The sequence below is a fragment of the Scyliorhinus canicula genome, chromosome 4 (genome assembly GCF_902713615.1).
Source record: "Scyliorhinus canicula chromosome 4, sScyCan1.1, whole genome shotgun sequence".
Classification (NCBI taxonomy): Eukaryota; Metazoa; Chordata; class Chondrichthyes; order Carcharhiniformes; family Scyliorhinidae; genus Scyliorhinus; species Scyliorhinus canicula.
Genome location: NC_052149.1, coordinates 73,972,275 through 73,994,319, shown reverse-complemented (window position 1 = coordinate 73,994,319; position 22,045 = coordinate 73,972,275). Strand labels below are relative to the sequence as shown.

At 43.8% G+C, this 22,045-nt stretch overlaps 1 protein-coding gene across 1 annotated transcript in view; it reads left to right on the top strand.

Annotated features, from left to right (window-relative positions):
- Positions 1-22,045, top strand: part of lepr (leptin receptor) — a 158,093-nt gene that overhangs the window by 55,028 nt on the left and 81,020 nt on the right. Inside the window, exons 4-7 of the mRNA XM_038793503.1 lie at positions 5,374-5,497; positions 6,736-6,917; positions 10,320-10,465; positions 11,996-12,137. Coding sequence (XP_038649431.1) covers positions 5,374-5,497; positions 6,736-6,917; positions 10,320-10,465; positions 11,996-12,137 — 594 coding nt within the window. The remainder of the gene's footprint in view (positions 1-5,373; positions 5,498-6,735; positions 6,918-10,319; positions 10,466-11,995; positions 12,138-22,045) is intronic.

Here is a 22,045-nt window from a genome sequence, read left to right as displayed (position 1 = left end):
GGCTCCCAGTATTAAATTCTACCCTAATCTTATTTAACACATTCCATTGGCCATGCTAAATTGCCCTTAATGTTCAAAATTGCCCTTAGTGTTGGGTGTGGTTGCTGGGTTATGGGGATGGGGTGGAGGGGTGGGCTAGGGTGGGGTGCTCTTTCCAAGAGCCGGTGCAGACTCGATGGGCCAAATGGCACTGTAAATTCGATGATACTATGAAACAATAAAACATTGTGAGATCTTAATTACTTGCATTTGTTTAGTTGCTTTTCCATCTGCTGCCCCTTTGGGCTGCTTCAAAACAGAAAAGTGGCTTTTATGTCATTGAGCTACACACCTCTGCATATGTGCCAAAACATCGGAAAGAATTTTAAGATTAGTTTTCCAGCTGTGGGAGAGTCTATTCTAACATCTGTATCATCCAGTCACTCTTCAAATCTCCAAGCAACTAACCTCACTTTAGCCTTGTAAATCCCATTTACAAATATTATTTCGGTTCAAATCCACGCATGTGACTAGGGTGGCTGCCCTTTTCTGATACATCAGAGTAAACACTCTCTCCCTTTGCTTTGCTTGACCTCTCTTGTTCGTTTATCCTCATTTTTATTGGCAGCTACCAGAACCTCATGGCCATATGGACTTCAGCTTTTAGTTCTATTCGGGGACTGTTCTGAGGCCATTATTTCATAATGTAATTTATTGAAGATCTATGTACTTTTTGCCTGTTGGGATTACAACTGCAAGGTCAGGGGCGGCAAAGTGGCACAGTGGTTAGCACTGCTGCCTCACGGTGCCGAGGACCCAGCTTTGATCCCGATCCCACGACCCCGGGCCCGCTCGTGCCGCCGGCTCCCACCGGCACAGAGGTGGTTTAAACCACGTCAGCGAGGGATGGCCTGACAGCGGCGGGACTTCGGCCCATTGCGGGCTAGAGAATCGCCGCAGGGGGCCTGCCGACCGACGGGGTCCGATTCCCGCCCCTGCCGATTCCCGGGTGGCAGAGAATTCCGGCCACAGCGGGGGCGAGATTTACGAAGGCCCCGGGCGATTCCCCGACCCTGCGGGGGTCGGAGAATTCCGCCCCTTGTTTCTTGGTTGAAATCCTGAACATTCATCCAATATTTAAACTTGCCACACCTTTTCCTACTTGTCTAATTGTCACATCCCCCATTTTACTGGACTCCACTGGAATATATGTCACCTGAGTATTCACTCTGGGCAATCGGATACTACTGCACTGTCCTGTATGTCAGTGTTCTTCAAACTTTTTTTCCGGGGACCCATTTGTACCAACCGGCCAACCTTTGGGACCCAACCTGACCGACCTTCGCGACCCACGCCGTCCGACCTTGGCGACCCACGCCGGCCGACCTGCGCGCCCCACCATTTTCTCTTACCTTGTTTGCTGCTGACAAAAATGGAGGAAATGATTTTGGGTCCCTTTGGCCCTCGTACACGCTCCTCCAATTGATCCTGTTGAATGAAGGTGAAGCCTTCTGGTGTCGGAAAGTATGGAGTCTCCAACTGTCCAAAGTTCTGAATTTTTTTCCTGTAAATTTTATCAGATAACACCCCCCCCCCCCCGAACTTGTAAAAAAAAATTAAAAATAAATTGAGTAAAATAAATGAAAAAAATGAATAAACCCCCTGAACTTGTAAAAAAAGTAAAGTGAATAAAATAAATGAAAAAGATAAAAATTAAATGAATAAAAAATGAATAAATGATTAAAAACCACTACAGAACTTGGAAAACAAAAAGCTATCGGCGCGCATGTGCAAATCATCGTGCACTCATGCGCAATGTGGCCGATTTTTTTAAAAAACATGTTCGCGGCCGCTTTCAGCCGGCGTTATGGAAAGCCGGCTGCTGCGTGGGGATTTGCGTGATCGGGAGCACCACGGAAAATGGCTCCGCGTCCCTCCCGACACCCGTCGGGTCGCGCCCCCGACTTTGAAGAATACTGCTGTATGTAATCACAGGCATCATTACTACCTAGCGCTTGATCTACTGTATTTTGTTCCTTAGCACCTACATCACAAAACACATGAACTTTCGAGGTGCAAAATGCCTTGTTTGTTTTTATCAATTGCTCAGAGTTTGTAACTTTAATCCTTTGGAGTGAAACTTAATGGTTTGACTGTGGTGTTTGACAAACATTGCCATATTATTATGATCATTCCCCTCCTTTATGTGCAAGCAGCTTGCCCTTCTCTGCGCTACCATTGCTCATTCTTCAGGCCAAGGCAAATATATCCATACCCATGACTGGGAGCAACTGGATTTGAAGTGAAGGAACAAGACTTTCACTAAATGGAGCATCACTCCGGGTAGATTTTGCCAAGTTTAAAAGAGCCAAGAAATGAATTAAGAACATGGGTAGTCCACTCAGACCCTCGAGTCTGGTCTGCCATTCAATAAGAACATGGCTGATCTGATTGTAACCTCAATCCCACATCCTTGCCTACCCCCGGTTACTTTTACTCCCTTGTTAATCAAGAATCTATCTAGCTCTGCATCAAAAATATTCAAAGACTCTGCTTCCACTGCCTTTCAGAAATAGAGTATCAGAGACTCACTACCCACCAAGAAAAAAGGCTCCTCATCTCTGTCTCAAATGAGCAACCTCTTATTTTTAAACAGAGACCCCTCGTTCTAGATTCTCCGACACGAGGAAACATCCTCTTCACATCCACCCTGTCAATACCCATCAGGATTTTAATTATTTTGATAAAGTTCCCTCTTCCTCTTCTAAAATTTAGTGGATACAAACCTAACCTGTCCAACCTTTCCTCATGAGACAACCCACCCATTCCTGGTACTAGTCTAGTAAACCTTCTCTGAACTGCTTCTAATGCATTAATATCTTTCCTTAAATAAGGAGATCAATACTTTACACAATTCCCCAGATGTGGTCTGATCAATGCTCTGTGCTACCACAATAAATAGTTGAGGCAAAAACATTGTGAAATTTCAAGAAGGAATTGTGACTAAAGGAATCAAAGGATATGGGGGGAAGGCGGGATTAGGGTATTGAACTTGATGATCCGCCATGATCATACTGAATGGTGGAGCAGGCTCAAAGGGCCGAAGGGCCTCCCCTGCTTCTATTTTGTATGTGTGTTTCTATGTATGCAATGCAACCAGATTTTGTGGCCCTAGTAACTTATTCAAGTGGCCATTTTTTATGGGTGAATTTATTGATTACGCGTTGTGAAGCTGCTTGATTATGGACTGTTATGGGCCAGGATTTAGAGAACACCAAAGTGTATCATGGAGTTCACCTGATCCACAACTTTTAATAGATTGTGGTTATGGGGAGCACAAGGGCCTACTTTACAGGTGGGATGCAATAGAGATCTAAAGTACTTTTAAAACAAAACCATATTTATTTATGAATCTAGTTAACACTTTATCAACCCACAGTAAACATCTTAACAACCATCAACACCAATAATCCCCATAGATACAGTATTCTATAAGTAACCCTTCATAACTTTCTTTACCTACCAACTTTGTTTGATTCAGTAATACCCACGTGTCATGTGACCATTTCATTTGTTTAGCTACCTTCTCAAATGAAATGAAAAAGTATTCTACCTCCTCATCAAACCTTGGCAATGCTTGGACACCAAGCCTTCGACTATGACACCCTTTCTCACTATCCTCATCACTATCATTCAACTGTACATTTCCCTTTACATCCACCAATTTTAACTGACTGTCATGCTTCATGGCCATTTCCTGAAGTTCAAACTCTCTCTCTTTTTCCCTCCTTCCTTTCTCTTCCTTTGTTTCTTTCTTCTCTCTCCTTTTCCTTTTCCCTGATCTGTATCTCCCATTCTCTCTCGTTTTGCCTTCCTCTCTCTCTTTTTGTTCTGCAAGGGCTATTCTTTCTTTGTTTCTTTCTTCTCTCTCCCTTTCTTTGTCCCTCATGCGTATTCAAGCTGCTTTAATTCTTTCTCATGTTCCAGGTGTTTAATCTGTAACTGAATTTTAGACAGTTCTAATGAGTCAGACTGTATCTCAGGCAATTTTAAATGCTCAGCTAGCGCTGTAAGTACCTCTTTTCGTATTCTGTCAGGTAATGGTAACTGCAATGTTTTTGCCAAATCTAAAAGCCTATTTTTAGTCTCTGTCTGTAAGGTACTGCATGTGATCCTCTCCAACCCTAAAAACTTCAGAGCCTCTGAAAGAGCCATTGTCCAAAACACACTCCCCACTTAAACTGGAATACCACACCTGAAAAGCAACCACAATATGATCACATCTCACTGTCTTTAAGTTCACAAAGCCAACCCAATAGATAGACTTTTATCCCGGATGAGCCCCCAATTTGTTATGGGCCAGGGTTTAGAGAACACCAAAGCGTATCATGGAGTTCACCTGACCCATGACTTTTAATAGATTGTGGTTATGGGGAGCACAAGGGCCTCCTTTACAGGTATGATGCAACAGAGATCTAAACTACTTTTAAAACAAAACCATGTTTATTTATGAATCTAGTTAACACTTTATCAGCCCACAGTAAACGTCTTAACAACTATCATCACCAATATTCCCCACAGATACAATATTATATAAGTAACCCTTCATTACTTTTCTAACAGCATCTATAAGACCCTTTTTACAGAAAGACAGCAGGTCTAAATTCTCCACAGAAACAGGTATTACTTTGAAATCCTCAAATGATCTGGAGACAGTCTTTAGATTGCAGAGAGAGGTCAATGCACCTTCTTGCTGTGATTGCAGCTTCTTCAACTCTGAAAATAAAACTAAAACACACAGGCACCCTCCAGCTCAAAGCAAAAGTAAAAGCAGAGTCACAGCTCAGCTCCACCCACACACTGACATCACAGCAGCTATTTGATAAACATCCATTTCTTAAAGGTATTCTCACATGACAGGACGATAGAGGACCCAACTTGATCCTGTCTCCATTGAATCTGCATTTTGTTAGCAGGAATTTCTGTTGTTGCAACGAGGAGCAGGAATCCTGATTTTTCTTTTCTTTATTGGGGGTCACAAATGCTAATTGGAACATCTATGGCTATCCAAGCTGAGCAGGCCAATAATGAAACAAGGGACAGGATCTTTCAGCCGTGCTTACCCAGCGACCAGAAATTCACGCCAGAGGTCATCGAACCTTTACATGGTTTCCATCTCGAGCGTGGCAATCTTGAGGCGGGCTAGGCAGAAAAATCTAACCCAGGGTGTTCCTGCTTAATATGGTGTATTTTCCCATTGTTTGGTGTGTTTTTCCACTGAACTTTTAGGGAGCCCATGAGATCATCTTATCAAGAGGCCAAAATGCCTTTTCCCTGGCTTTGGTTGGTCTCAGTTTTCACGGGATTTTGTTTTAATCAATCCATACTTTTCAGGTATCAGAGTGAACATTAAATGTTGGACAGCTGGAAACTTTACACATTTGACCTGTGACGTGAAGCCAAGTGACTGGAAGATCAACAACTTTGTAAAGTACAGAATGCACTATTTGGATGCACTGTAAGTAAATTAGCTTTAATTTAACAAACGATTTGTTATGATTAACATTTGTTATGATTTGTTAACATAGCCTAGCTGACCAAGGATCTCTGAGGACAGGGAAGAAGCTGAAGACTGTTTGCGGCAGTGTTATCTGCTAACCATCTGTTGCGAGACTTCCCAAAACTGTTCAGCGTGTGCACTGGGTGATGGGATGTAAATGTATATACCTGTAATTCTTCACATGGTGACTTTAATTTCAGTTAAAATAGGATTTGTCACCTTTTAGTAGTAGAGAGCAAGAGGAGATGAATAACATTGATTGCAAACCAGCAGCATTGAATAACTAAGCGGGCTGTAAATTGATATGGGCGGGATTATCCAGTCTTGTCCGTGGAAGGACCCATTATGAGTGAGAATGAAAAATTTGGCATTCCAAAACTCCAATCACTCTCAGTTGCACTGGAAAATCCCTGCCTCGAACGAGGACAGAAGATTTTGGCCACGGGGTGGAGCAGTCACCAAGAATCTGAGGTGAAGGGGAGGTCGGTAGCAGGTAACCTTTGTATATATTCTGAGTGCTGCTTGTGAGGGTCACAACAAACTTAGTTTAGCTACCTGAGCCTGTTAACTCTGTTTTACACGACCCATGTTCCACTTACACGACCAAAGTATATTCAATGTAATGAACGATCTTGGCAGTTTGCATATCAGGCTGGACTGGACCAGGAATTTCAATCAGCTTGTGTGTTCCCAGCTGAAAAAAAATCTTGTTAAATTTGAATACAGCTCCTTTAAAAATAATTAATTCTTACAACCACAGAAAAGTATTGAATTTGTTTGAATAACGTTGCCTTTAAAACTACAGAACAATTTTAAGCTCTCAATTTAATGGTCGTAGTGGGACACTAGACTCATTCTACTTTGACATTTTCTGCTGTTTTTCACTGTTTCATAAACACTGGCAGCCCTCTTGCACATCACCCAATTGATTATTGCTTGTGTGTGAATGTGCATATCAGAACCATTTGAGCAGAGTCTTTTAATCAAAAACAAACATTTTGTTTTGACAAAGGGCCCATACCTGAAATGCCAACTTCTCTCTATAGATACTACCTCACCTGCTGAGTGTTTCCAACATTTTCTGTTTTATTTAAGATCTTGTGGTTTGCCACCTCGAAGAGTAAATTAGGCTATCTGTGATTTCCCCATTCCATGAGGATTAATACCTAAGCTGCTCTTGCTTTTGTCATTTACAGATCATTTGACCAGAAGGAAGGCAACTTGTCAATGTTTGTTAATAACTGTTTGCAGCATCACATAATTAAGTGCAATATATCTTCCATTGACCTAAATCGCAAGTATTTCACGTGGATAGAATTGATCTCTAATTCTGAAACCTTCCAGTCACCTTTAATGTCTATCACACCTATTAATGTAGGTAAGTCTGGAGAGACCTCAAAGTTTTATGTTCCTGCAATGCCACGTCTTGTAAATGCTCTTGTGCGCAAAACTAAGTTTGAAATGTACAGTAGAGAAAATTAGGAAACTCAAGAAATAGCAATTAGATGATGCCAGATTGAGCTTCTAAAGCCTACCCATTGTCGGAAGAAGAGGTTTGTAAATATCATAAAGGGAGATATCTGAACACTTAATTCTGGCTCATCTCTGTTGCATGGTTTAATATTTTACAGGAATATCTCCCTAACTTTTAAATGTATACTATTGTCTGCAGGTAGTGGGCAGTAACTGAGGTTTCACTTGAGCACATATACAAAGACATTTACTGAAATGAGGTGTGGTTAGAAGGTGTATGCCTATAATTTTCAACTCAGTTAATAAGTGTAAGGCTGAGTAAAGATTAGCTCTCATACTATCTTTCAGCAACTGGCTGGCTAAAGATGAACACTAACTACTTTGAAATCATTTTTCCATTTGGCCAGGCATTTCTAGAGTCTATTTGAGTGAGACACAAATTATTGGTACTTTTGTGACGTACCCATGTTTATTAAGAACTGAACCTTAACTCCCCCTGGTCTAATTGAGAACAGTTGGAGATAATAATTTGAATCAGCTGGTTTCAGCTTTGAGGAAAACCCGAAGTTTAATAGAAAATTACAGTAACTACTTGGAATATGCTACCATATTATACTGTGTGAGTCACAACTCTATCAGTTAGATAAACCAGAGCCAATGGATCAAAAATGATCTGTAGTTATGACCAAGCGCAGTGATGTACATGTGCCCTAGAAAACTGGACAATGTAGCAAATTCTGTTTATTTGTATTATTCTTGAAGGTAAACGGTATTTCCCCTCATACCTTAAATGTCAAGTGCAACCAACACATTTGGGTATCTTTTATTGTTTTCATTGTGCCAGTTGAATTTCAGATCACACTGCTGGGAGGTTCAAAAACTATGCTTAAAATTTGATGTCCTCACTGATTTTCCTTTCCTCTCTGGCTTCTGCTGGTAACCCCTTTTGGTGGACAGTTGATACTAGAAACTCAGTGGTGTTGGGAATGGAATCTCTATTCCACAATAATGCTATGCTATTTTTGTGGTCAAATTGATTTAAAAAGAATATTGTTTCTTTAAATTAATGCAGATGGTTTCTATTAAGGATCCCATGGGCAATTGTGACCTATATTTTAAAAATGAGTTTTCAGTAAAGTGGTAGCATTGTAAAGAATTATAGTGTAGTTATAGTCAAAAAGTAGATAACAGTACATCGACTTACTCTCTTCATTAACTCAAAGAATTCTACTGGTTTAAAAAAATGTGGGAGAATTGGGTTTGAATGGAAAACTATGGGCTGGATTCTCCGATTTTGAGGCTATTTCCAGAGGAAGTGTCTGGTCTTACAATCAAAATGTCGGCGCCTCCCCCTCACCAGTGCTCCGCACAGTGGGGGGCTAGCAGCCATGTCACGTAAACTCCCAGGCTTTACCTGCAGATGCGGACGGAGAATGGCCGAATCCGTGGCCATGGACGTGTACGGCGACGGCCTGTGGCGGCCGTGCTGTACAACATGGCGTCAGCCGCCCACGGACCCGGTGTGCCAGATAATGCCCCCCCTGTAACCACCTGACCAGCTTCAGACCACCCCCCATCCGTCCCCCAGCCTCTGCCGAAGCTTCCCCTGCCAGCGGAACAGCTCCCTCCCTGACTGTGACGGTGCTGGACACAGTCTGCAGCGGCCACGCGAGATCCCCAAAAACTGAGAGAAAAAGCGACTGACGCCATTGGGAACTCGGCCCATCGGGGGGCGGAGCATCACGGGAGGGCCTCAGGTGATGTCCTGAAGCCGCCCCAACGGTGTGCGGCGTACTCGCCGATTAAGTCGTTTTTGAGGGAACAGAGCATCCAAAAAGTGGCACCGCCCTCGATTATGGCGTAAAACCGGATTCTCCGGCCAGTCGCTGAACGTGATTTCGCCGTCGGTAATTGGAGAACCCCACTCTATAATACAGAAACTATGGAACATTAAAGAGTGAGAGGGAGAAACATTTAGCAATTTATGCATGGCACATTATTACTAATTCTGTGGTCAGTTTTGCCTCTGAACTGAACATTTTCGAGTGATCAGTTTTGAAATGTTCAGTTTTTCTGAAAACAGTGATACATATCAATGTTGAATGGCTTGGTATATTATGTTATTTCAAATGACAGGAGACATGCATGTCAATTCAGTGTTTTATGCAAAACCATTAGCATATTGTAGCATCACAAATTGACAAATCTCAGCCATGTTCTACAAAATAAGCACTATTTATTATATCTGCCAAAACATCAAGTGTAACTACCAAAAATGAGATGACCTCGATAGGAAACTGAAGTAGACGAGAAATGGAGATCGAAGAAGCAACTTGAAAGAGATGAAGAAAAGTTATAAAACATTGAAAAATACAGCTGTTGCGTTAAAATAATAGAGGAACTGGTCATGGTCATATATCCTTCTTTGCAAATGCCATTTTCATGTATTTATGATGGGAAATTTTCACATGTTTTTTTCCTATCTGTTGGGAAAATTCTTCAGTTTTTATTCCTGGTACAGCATCTTCTGCAGACCTGCCAAAATAGTTTTGATGGTCAGAAGGGAGATACTCGGCTCTGATCAATGGTGGACTCAGCAGTGGGTTGCTCCATTCTGCATTCCATCTTAGTGCTTAAACTAATCCAGATGTGTCAGCAATATGAAAAGATATTGATGTGAGAGCTCTCCTACTGGCCCAATGAGTAACTGCACCACACATTATTTTGAACTGATTCACAGAGGTGGAAAGAGGTTTTGTTGGGCAGTGGTAGTGTCCCTACCCCTGGACCAGAAGCTCTGGTTTCACGTCCCACACCAGGTCTCACTGGCTGTGGAAGGAACGTTCAATGCAGCTCAACAGGTTGATGATCAGCCCCAGAATCGTTCCGCCATCTGCCTGCTATCCCTTAAAAGGAAACAAATTTGTGAAAATATGCCTGAAAAAAATACAGATGCTATTTAAAAAAATGTTTGAGTTCACTATTGAACGTGGTTAACAGTAGTGTTTACAATTACTCTCTTACCTGGTTAGCAGTAGGATTTACAATTGGCCTGCGGGCTACGTTTGAGAGGTCTGGCAGTGGTGTACTGAGAATGGAAGCAAAAGCAACATATCCAATAGAGGTAAAAATATAAAAGGATGCTGGGAATCTGAAATAATAACAAGAAGTGCTGGAAGTATACAACAAGCTATATCACACTTGGAAGAGTATTTAGATTGAGGGCTTTGTTGGAAATAAATGATGGTTTTGAAGTCTGAAAGCCAGTAAGGTTAATTTCACTGTAACAATACTTTGTATGTTGCAGTTCAGACAAATCCACCATTAAATGTTCAAACTCAAATGACACCTGAAGGATTTTACAATCTAAGTTGGACAGGTCCAAAACCTGAACCGTTTCTGGTCCAGTTTGAAGTAAAATACTCAACAGGCATCCCAGAAAGAGTCTGGAAGGTACCTTTACTTTTCTTTTAAATTATTCCTTTGTTGTCTTTCCCTCCTCAGTGTTGCAGATTATTTTGAAATGAACAGTTAAAAATATATTCCTCAGCCCTGTGCACCCAACCTTGAAGTGATTTTCTTTACACCTTTGTGAAATACGTCTGGGTATTCATCTCCATTAATAGTGCTGTAGAAATGTAAATTGTTGTTATTTATTACAAAGTACATGTGTGCGAGTCAGATTTGCGTGTCTTTTATTCTTCCTTACTTTCTACACATCTGCTTTACATGTGACAATATGCATTCTATTGCTCTGCAATACAGCAAATTGGTACACCAATGCATTCAAATGCTTGAGAGATCATTGAAGAAGAGAAGAAGACTATCAATCTCAACAAAGCCATCTTTCCATAGACCACATAGAATCATCAGGCAGGATTTTCACCCTGATAAAGTGGTGGAAACTGAGACATATGAGCACATAGGGTGGGATTTACTGACCACCCCGCCATGTGTTTTGGTGGTGCCGGTGGCCCGCCATTGTCAATGGGATATCCGACTTTAGACTGGGAGAGTTGGGGGGAGTCGGTCGGAATAAAACTGTTCTCTCAGGCGGGAAGTTGTGGTAGGTTGCACCTCCATCAGAAGACACAGTAACTTTCAGACCTCCTTCACCCCGACCTATTCCCTGAGACCCTGATTGCACCCCTGGTGGTCACCTCAGACATTCCCTATGCTCCTTGCTCCTTGCTCTAGGCCCCCTGCCTCTTACCTGTCTACCGGGTCCTAGGAATTAGTTCCAGGCAGATCCCTGTCATGCCTTTGTGGACACTGCAGCTCAGTGCCTGGAGGAACTGGAGAGCTGTTGGCCAATCAGATTGGCCAACAGCTCTCCAAGGCAAGTCTTCCTCCTAAGTGAAGGCAGATGTCCACCTTATGCCATGCAACGCTCGTTAGAATGTAATTTAGTATCGCAGGGATGTGTACAAATTCAGGTCAATGTTTTTTATTGTGACTTTTAGATTAATCCTACTTTTTGCCTTATAATGTCTAACTGTTATGTTTATGGTAAGGCGCTCAATGACATCATTGCATGTTGTAAAATACATATATGCAAAACAATCACACAATTTATAAAATACTTTTCATTGGGATCACAAGTGCACATGTGGGCAGCACGGTAGCACATTGGTTAGCACAGTTGCTTCACAGCTCCAGAGCCCCAGCTTTGATTCCCGGCTTGGGTCACTGCCTGTGCGGAGTCTGCTCGTTCTCTCCATGACAGTGTGGGCTTCCTCCAGGTGCTCTGGTTTCCTCCCACAAGTCCGAAGATGTGCAGGTTAGGTGGATTGACTAAGCTAAATTGACCTTAGTTTCCAAAAAAGGTTAGGTGGGGTTACGGGGATAGGGTGGAGGTGTGGGCTTAGGTAGGGTGCTCTTTCCAAGGGCCTCCTTCTGCACTGTAAATTCTATGATTCTCTGAAATAAAATGTAATTTAATAGCATTTAAGATTCTAACCCATTGTTTATTCTATGTGATAGGTTAAGAATGTCTGGGAAAACTCTTTGATCCTTCGTGATTTGCAGAGTGACCTTTCTTACATAGTAGTTGTTCGCTGTAAACGTCGTAATGGACCAGGGTTCTGGAGTGATTGGAGCAATCCTATTCAGGTGGATGTACAGGGTAAGCATTGAATAAGTGCAGGAAATAGCAGGAGGTGCCACAAACAAAGCAGCACATAGAATGTTTCCTTTTTAATTTTGTAATACTTGTAATACTATAGGATGTTGAATCAGGGTTAAAAATAAGGGGCGGGATTCTCCAACCCCCCGCCGGGTCGGAGAATCACCGGGGGCTGGCGTCAATCCCGCCCCCGCCGTGTCCCGAATTCTCTGCCGCCAGAGATTCGGCGGGGGTGGGAATCGCGCCGATGGGCGGGCCCCCACCGGCGATTCTCCGGCCCGCGATGGGCCGAAGTCCCGTCACTGTCAACCCTCTCCCGCCGGCGTGGACCACCTACCTTACCGGCGGGAGCAGGCAGCGTGGGTGGGCTCCGGGATCCTGGGCGGGGGGAGGGGGGGGGCGCCGGGTGATCTGGCCCCGGGGGGTGCCCCCACTGTGGCCTGGCCCGCGATTGGGGCCCACCGATCGGTGGGTGGGCCTGTGCCGTGGGGGCACTCTTTTCCTTCCGCTTTCCCCATGGTCTTCACCATGGCGGAGATGGAAGAGACCCCCTCCCCTGCGCATGCACGGGGATGATGTCAGCAGCCGCTGATGCTCCGGCGCATGCGCGGACTTACGCCGGTCGGCGAAGTCCCTTCAGCCCCAGATGGCGTGGCGCCAAAGGCCTTCCACGACAGCCGGCGGGACGGGAACCACTCAGGCACGAGCCTAGCCCCTCAAGGTGAGGACTTGGCCTCTAAAGGTGCGGAGACTTCTGCACCTTTGGGGCGGCCCGATGCCGGAGTGGTTCATGCCACTCCATCACGCTGGGATTCCCCCGCCCTGCCGGGTAGGGGAGAATCCCGGCCAAGGTTTTGATGCTTAGATTTTCCTTAGAGTAGAAAGATAATCGTACTGCATTAATATTTCAGATGCAATTTTGCTAATGATGATTCTCCATCCTTTTGAGGAAAGTCCAAAGTTCCATTCCTAGTTTGCGCTTTGATAATAACATTGTGCACAGATATCAGGAGAAGATTTATCATTTTGGTAGCAATGCTGACCAGACAGATACATATCTAGTCGTGGGCATAGAATCATATATCACAGAAAAGACCCTTTGGCCCATCAAGTCTGCGCTGCTCAAAAACAAAAACGCTGCTCATCGCATTTCCCAGCACTTGGCCCGAAGCCTTGTATGCGTTGGGATCGCAAGTGCACATCTAAGTACTTCTAGTGTCTGTTTCGTTGTTTTAAAACACTCACTCAGGCTCAGTTTGTTATGACCCGGGAGAGCTCAAATGATTGCTCAAAAGGTTGTTGTACTTACTGGGTTATGGTTTATTTGTATGCACGATTACAAATTTAAAATGGGCATGGATTTTAAATGGTTACAGATTTAAGAGGTTGTGAAAGTAAAAGAAAACTTAAAAACTGCTTTCTTACTGTATGCCAAGCAAATAAATGCTTCAACAAAATCTGGCATCAGAATGCTCAAATATATTTCCAGTAAGTTTAGTCATACAATCACCTGAAGTGGCCAGCTCATGTCGATTGCAGATTCTCCTGCAAACATTCTGCCAGGTTTCTGCTGCTCACACACATTTGGGTTTCTCTTCCCAACTGAAATGATGGTCTCTTTTGACTGCACCAGAGGCAGATTTATAATGAAACACACAGCGTTGCCCAATCTGGGGGCCTCATACGGAGAGGTGATTGTTGTGGAGGGAGCACCATGGGAACACCAAACAGAGCCTTGGTAGCTCTAAATTTGCTGATTGGCTCAAGAATGAGCTCATGAGCAGGCAATGCAGAACAACATTGGGTTCTGATTGATGGACTCCTCTTTCGAGCGGGAAACCAATTTTCCAGAATGTTTGAGAAGTGATAGAGACTTAGAGAAGTTCAGACACGGATCCCCTGAATTGGTGTGAAGTTCTGAACTTTATTTGAATAAAGGTGCAAAGCTGCGGCCAGGTTTCTGGCATTCAGTCTAGTGGGTAGTGAGGTTGCTGAATTAACGTCAGGTTGCGAGCCTGCAAAGCCTTCAGCGAGGGGAGGAGGAGGCACTAGCCAACAGCTATTGAGGGATCGGGGTGACTCTTGACCTCCAGGCTAGGGCTGAGGAGGTCGGATGTGCAACCAACCAAAATGAATAGAGGCCATCAGGCGAGATAGGCAGCTGCAGCTGCAGCCAGGCAACCAACCAAGAGCAGACATGGTTGTCGAAGGTTGAGCCTCAAGGCCCAGCCATCCGAGTGAAAGGTGAGCAGAGCAGCAGTTGGGAGGTGAAAAGAAGACCAGGCAATAACTGGTGTTGTGTCTTGGGGAATCGGGGAGCAGCGGCCAGCGGGAGCAAAAGAGGGAGAGTATGAGGCCCCCAAAACCGGAGGTCTGCCTCTGGACTGCAGTAAAGGTCTCCAATGTGTTCAGCATTCATAGCCCTTTTTAAGGGAAGAACCAGGGTTACTATATTGATATGCCACACTGTTCTGTAAACTCCTCTTAAAATCATGAAATCCAAATGTTGCTCTTTGTTTAAACTATAACGTTTGAATCTGCTCAGAAAGCTGTTCTTTCCCTGAGTAAATTTCCATCACATGAAGGGCCCTGTGGTCAACTTTCCAGATAAATATATTTGTAGAATTTTGTTAGCTGTTTAAACTCCATCTTATCTGAGTTGGACAGTCTCCAAGATCTATCCATGTCCCAATGTCCCTTCTTCACCCTCACCATCTTTGTTTTTTTCTGATATTCTTTATTTAGTTTAACTGCCTTACCAAGGATCATCAAGTTTAATTTTAAAATACTGGAAAACAAGTAACTTTTCCATCAACAAGTATTACAGCTCATTGCAAGACACGATGGCTATAATGGTGAAGCCAAAGGTTATGTCAGTTTGCTTCTTTTCCTTACATGAGATGTCTGCAATAGTGTTATTCTAACGGACTAGAAATAATCATCTCCATGATCAGTGACCTTTCAGTGGCCTCAAATTGTAAGTAGCCATCAAATGAGGAGAGGTAGAGACTTAAATATGATAACCTCCTTTGGAAAAGCCACTTGACACCCATCACTAAATTTCACAAAACTCAGCCAATTGGGTTAAGATTTAGGAGAGTTGGTGCTGCCTATTGAACTCCATTTCAAGGTGAGTAAGCACTTCAAGAACAGATAGGGAAAATACTGGTTCCTTTTTGGGGATTTCTTGTGGCATACGCCAACCCTGCCTGACAGAATAAAGGTCATCTGTTATCAGACTTCTGCCGTTGTTGCTTTGATCCGTCCACCCAAGAACGAGAGAACAGCCATCCAAGTTTCTTATCTTCTTGCTTTCCCTCCCTCATGATCAATGCTTAACTTCTGAGGATCAAAATTTAGTATTGTCTCATCCAGGAGACCGGAAGGAAAATATGTAGATATATACATCAGCCTCGCTACTTTATAAAATTATTCAACGAAAAAAGGGACAAATGGCAGGACTGATAAAATGGTCGGGAATGATCACATGATGGCAGTCCTGGAAGTTTCTGAGCAGTTTAAACGTAGCCAAAGGATAACATGCCAAACCCCTGGAACGTAACACTCCTTGAATTGTATAAGCATCCCACCCAAGCCAACACAATGGATTAGCAGGTGAGATATCTTCACCACCCAGCTATGAATAAAGGTAGCGATTGCTCCCTGAAAACCATGTGTAGTAATGGACTCCTTCTGAGAACCCTCCTTCCCCCTCCATTTCTCCGGGTAGCTGATCCTCCTTTGTTTACTCCCTTTGTTTATTCTCCTTGTCATGCTGCAAGCCAAGGAGATACAAGATAGATGCGAGAGCCAGTCATTTGGAACAAGTGGTATAAACACACCTTGAAGTGAGACCCAAGGCCTTCACACACTATTCCCTGACAACCTCACTAATTTTAAATGACTGGACAAACCACCAACCACTTCTACAAGCTCAGCACAGCAATCTGTAGAAATCAATCATCAACCAATTCTGAGAATGATTGATAATTCCTTTAAATAGCACTGCAGACGGTAGAGGTCTTCCTTGCTGCTGAATGCATCTTCACCTGCACAGAGTAAGAAAGGGAATTAGCTAGAATGTTGAAGTAAAAAATGGCACCATTGGAGTCAAATCAGCACTACCTGCTAACTAACGACATGATCTAGCTTTGAGTGCCGGAGCTACTGATCTACCCAAAATGGCATCTGGCGCAGCCTACAACAGAATTGTGTGTGCATGGCAAGAACACGGGCCGAATTCTCCTATTTTGAGACTAAGTACTGTGGCAGTGATGGGAACAGTCTTTCCCAATGCAGAGGCTAGCGGGGAAACATGCCAAGTTTCCCGACCCCGACTTAATTAATTATGCACCCAGGTGTTTTACATGGTATTGCGTGGTGGGGCAGGCCTGGATGGTGCTCAGACTGCCATTGCATCCGGGTGCCACATTGAAAAGGTGTCCAACATCACTGACCCACTATGAAAGAAAGAAGGTGAACCACCTGAAAATTAAGATGGATCTCCAGGTGCACTCTGAGACTGGATGATGGAACATTCCGAAGCTGGAAACTAGGTCCCCTCCAGGACACCTGATCTGGAAGATCCAGCTGCAGATTAACCCCTGACTCTCTGCCAGGTTTGCAGGTGGTCCCATCCTGAACTCCGGAGGCAGCCCAGGCATTGTTCGAATAAGTGCCAACACCTGCATGCCACGTTTTTCCAAACGAATTTCACGTAGGCGTGCTTTCCTGCCAGCATCGTGGGTAACCTGGCCGAGGAGTGTCTGGCCTTCATCTGCATCCCATTAGTTGGATGCAAATGAGGTTCACGCTGGCCTCTGGTGGGTTTTCTGACCCACCATGGTGGACACTAGCGCAAGATCTCTCTGTAAATTTACACAGGCAAAAAACACATTTCTGGGCCTCCTGCCGTTCCCCTCCACCTCCGAAACCAATTTCTAGGCCTCCTGTCATCCCCCCCCCCCCCCCCCCCCCCCCCTCCACATGCCACCCATTTTGGGGACGTGAAGAATTCTATCCCAACTTTTTGAATCCAAGGCGACATTTCCATCACTGAAAATATGGAGCCTAATTTGTGTGGCGTATATATTCTGATTTGATTCTTGCCAAGTCCCCTGCTAATGGGCAACTTTTGAAACAGGCTTGCCAAACATGTTTTTTCCATGAAAAAGTTGTTTTTGAAAAGAATCAGAGGTATTTTCACTACTTTAATTGGGATACGAATTGCGAGAGTCTCTTGCAGAATCATGGGCAACAATCCAATTTATTAGAGAGGATAAATTTCCTCTTGTCACTTTTTATAATTAAAGAGATACGTGAAAGTGTTTCTTATCATGTTTGACTGTTTGGCTTGTACTAGCATAGTATCATTGCTTGATACTCCTGACACGTCCAAATGCTCTGATGATTTGCAGCTAATTCTGCTTCCCAAGGAAAGAAGCTGTTTTATTATATTCTCATCTTCTCCTTTCCTAAAGATGCTAATGTCTCCCGAATATTCCACATTTCATGTATGAACCGTTACACATTTTGCTCGGGGAGCCAGGTTTAATCATGTTTGGAAGAGGGACCTGTTGTTTCCCTGTGAAAGGGGGTTAAAGGACAAAGGATAATTGAGCCAGGCTACACAGATGTAGTCAGTTCCCTTTTTAAACTGTAAATGGAGAATTTTTCACAAAGTCATTTTGCAAAACTTCGAAGGCAATGTGGTTTGAAGCCAGTGGTCTCTGAAGAAGAGGCTAAGTTGCTGAGAAGACTGATGCTATACACACCATCACTGGCAGGAAAGTGCAAACACTCATGTTGTTGTAACCCAAATGGGGCGAAATCTTTCTTCAGTGTAGGCATAGTAGCAGATTGGTCACCTGTAATACATCGCAACATGGAAAAGAAAATCGGACCAGGAATATAATGCGTATTTAATCCACTAATGCCTTTACTGTGTTCCTACCAATATTGAATTTAACTCTCAATGAATTGAAAACACATGTATTTGGCGTTCTGTGATGGGGCAGCCCTGTTACATGGGTTCAGGGTTATCATAAAAGTCAGGAGGGTGACATTTGCCTCCTGTTATGTGACCGAAGAGAAGTTGTAAGTGCTGATCCTTTCTCTTTCCTTCAATTCTTTCTTACAGTGCTCCATTGGGCGGCACAGTGGCGCAGTGGTTAGCACTGCTGCCACACAGCTCCAGGGACCTGGGTTCAAGTCCGGCCTCAGGTATCTGTGTGGAGTTTGCACTTTCTCCCCGTGCCTGCGTCGTGTTCTGGTTTCCTCCCACAGTCGAAAGATGTGCAGGTTAGGTGGATTGGCCCTTAGTGTCCAAAAGATTAGGTGGGGTTACTGGGTTCAAGGGATAGGGTGGGGCCCTGACCCTACGTAGGGTACCCTTTCAGAGGGTCGGTGCAGACATGGTGGGCCGAATCGCCTCTTTCTGCACTGTAGTGATTCCATAATTCTCACCTGCTCACTGTTATGTAATTCACCATCTGTATTACTTAATTTGACATTCTGTTCCAGCAACTCCTGATTCTCAATATCTCTCCTGTTATAAAATGGTGAAGATTGGATGCACAATGTTAGCAATTGGCGAGGGCACGAGGGACACAGGACCGACCCCAGTGGGTAAACGTATTATGTTTTAAAAAGTATAGTTTGTCAGTTAGACAAAGAGCTGGGCACAAGTGGCAGCTGTATCTGGGAATTGTGGGAAGCAGACAAGGACCCTGAAGCGTTGCTATAAACAAGATTGAACTGACCAGGGTGAGCGTCATGACACTGGATTAAAATAGTGTTCAGTTAACGATTAGCCATCACCTTTAAACTACCGCTCTGCCTCTCCCCCCATCCTGTCGATTTCAGTGACGTGAGCAATTTTCAGTCATATTGTGTACATATTGTGCCCCCAGTTTGCTGGGGGCGGCAAACTCAAGCACCATGATAGGTGGATAGTGTCAAAAACAAGAGCAGTGAAGAATTGCAGTTAAACTTTAATTCAGCTAACAATAAAAATGGAATAATTATGCATCAAACAGTAACAAAGCACTAACAAGGTTCAGTTACCAACAGTGCACAAGAACCGTGGAAAAATGAAAATGCAGATGGCAAGGGTCATATCCCTTTACATAATATACCTCCGTTCTGTTACATTGCCGCTTCACCTTTGACGTGGTGTACAAGCAGAGCAGGTGTCAGGGTTCCAGCTTGTGTAGGGGTTTCTGGTGCTTGATTATTACTTTCTGAGGGAGCTTTGCAGGCATAGAAATGTGTCATTGAGCAATTATATCCTCTTGCAGCCTGCTGTTGTATGACTCACTTTATGGCATTCCGCTGTTTAAAGCCTGACTCCCTGACCGGCAGAGACTGAAGGAGTTTGTCAACATATTTGCTGCTGGGTGGCTTCCTGAGTAAACAGACACATATGGCCTTTATAGTCTCTGATCTGCTGAAAGCAGCTGACCATCCCTCATTTAAAATTCCTGCCACCTGTCTCAAGTCGGTACACCCTGGCAGGAGGCAGCCCTGAAAGCTTAACACCTCATGGACAGCTGTTGCTGAGAGATCAATTTAACATTACTAATAAACAAATCTGTCATTTTAAAGACCATGAAGCAACAATAAAAAATGGTGGAAATGTTTAGCAAGTTGAACAGCATTCGAAAGAAAAATAGATGTGCAGTGTTTTTTTTTTGGTTGGATTTATTTTGTTAACAGGCGCACAGGGTTTGTTACTTTGCTTCAGCCCTGGTCAGCTCATTTGATTTATTTTCCAGCAGTGCTTCCCCACCCAGGGGATCATCAAGGTGGTGCTCATCTCACGTTCATGCAGGAGGGCCCACAGGTCGCCCTCCAAAAATATTTGTGACTCCCTTCTTGAATGTGTCTGTGAAAATGGGGATGTTGGGACATTGAAATCAAATTTTTAGTGATTTAAAGTAACTACGAACAGAAAAGGAAATGGACAAACATTGGAACGACTGTTTGAAGCAATGTTAAAATGATTGCATGATGTGGAGATGCCGCGGACTGGGGTGAGCACAGTAAGAAGTCTTACAACACCAGGTTAAAATCCAACAGGTTTGTTTCAAATCACTAGCTTTCGGCACACTGCTCCTTCCTCAGGTGAATGAAGATGTATGTTCCAGAAACGTATATATAGACATAGTCAAAGATGCAAGATGATGCTTTGAATGCGAGCATTTGCAGGTAATAAAGTCTTTACAGATCCAGAGAGAGGGGTAATCCCAGGTTAAAGAGGTGTGAATTGTCTCAAGCCAGGACAGTTGGTAGGATTTTGAAAGCCCAAGTGACATGAATCCAAGGTCCCAGTTGAGGCCGTACCTATGTATGCGGAACTTGGCTATAGGTTTCTGTTCGACGATTCTGCGCGTCCTGAAGGCTGCCTTGGAGAATGCTTAACCGGAGATCAGAGGCTGAATGCCCTTGACTGCTAAAGTGTTCCCCGACTGGAAGGGAACATTCCTGCCTTGCGATTGTCGTGCGATGTCCGTTCATCCATTGTCACAGCGTCTGCATGGTCTCGCCAATGTACCACGTTTCAGGACATCCTTTCCTGCAGAGTATGAGGTAGACAACATTGGCCGAGTTGCACGAGTATGTACACATACCTGGTGGGTGGTGTCACGTGTAATGGTGGTTCCCATGTCGATGATCTGACATGTCTTGCAGAGATTGCCATGGCAGGGTTGTGTGGTGTCACGGTCGCTGTTCTGAAGGCTGTGTAGTTTGCTGCAAACAATGGTTTGTTTGAGGTCAGGTGGATTGGCCATGCTAAATTGCCCTTAGTGTCCAAAAAAAATGTTAAGGGGGGTTACTGGGTTACGGGGATAGGGTAGATATGTGAGCTTCAATGCTGGTGCAGACTTGATGGGCCGAATGGTCGCCTTCTCACTGTAAATTCTATGATTCTATGTATCCCAGAATAGAATGCCCTTTCAGGAAAGCAGGGAAGTGATTATGTTTAGGTATGAAAACTCCTCTAGAAAATTCTGTCATAACTATTTGAGTCAGCTTCTGTCCCTTTGGAAGAACATTATATTAATGTTTTAATTCCAAGTTACGGTTATCAATTGCAAAGGTGTATACTCATCGTAGGTCAGTGCTGGGTGTACTTAATCGGAAGGTAATAACGTTTATTGTACCGGTAATACTTGAAGAATTTTACTGGGAACTCTTGACAACTGATGGAATTAGGGGCTGTTTAGCACAGGGCTAAATTGCTGGCTTTGAAAGCAGACCAAGCAAGCCAGCAGCATGGTTCGATTCCCGTAACAGCCTCCCTGAACAGGCGCCGGAATGTGGCGACTAGGGGCTTTTCGCAGTAACTTCATTTGAAGCCTACTCGTGACAGGAGTTGGTTTAGCTCACAAGGCTAAATCGCTGGCTTATAAAGCAGACCAAGCAGGCCAGCAGCACGGTTCGATTCCCGTACCAGCCTCCCCGGACAGGCGCCGGAATGTGGTGACTAGGGGCTTTTCACAGTAACTTCATTGAAGCCTACTCGTGACAATAAGCGATTTTCAATAAGCGATTTTCATTTCATTTTTTCATTTCCTGGTGCCGAGTAATGCTACTGTTCTTCTCTAAAATATTTTACATCCAAACAATGTGAGGCTACTTCCTGGCTCCCGGTTCACCAAACCTCTTGATTATGTGTAAGACGGAATACGTGGATGGGAAGAGATTCCCTGTGATCTTTGCCTGTTTGAAACATCATTAAATAAGACCTTTTCAAAAAGAATGCTGGTCATTAAAATTTTACAGGTGCTAAATTATTGAAGCAATGGTAGAGAGACAGGAAGGAAACCAGGCCCAAGTGGGTTAATACTGCATCTACTTTAATGACATAGTGACTAATTTGTTGTCTTTTATTCTTGATTTTAACT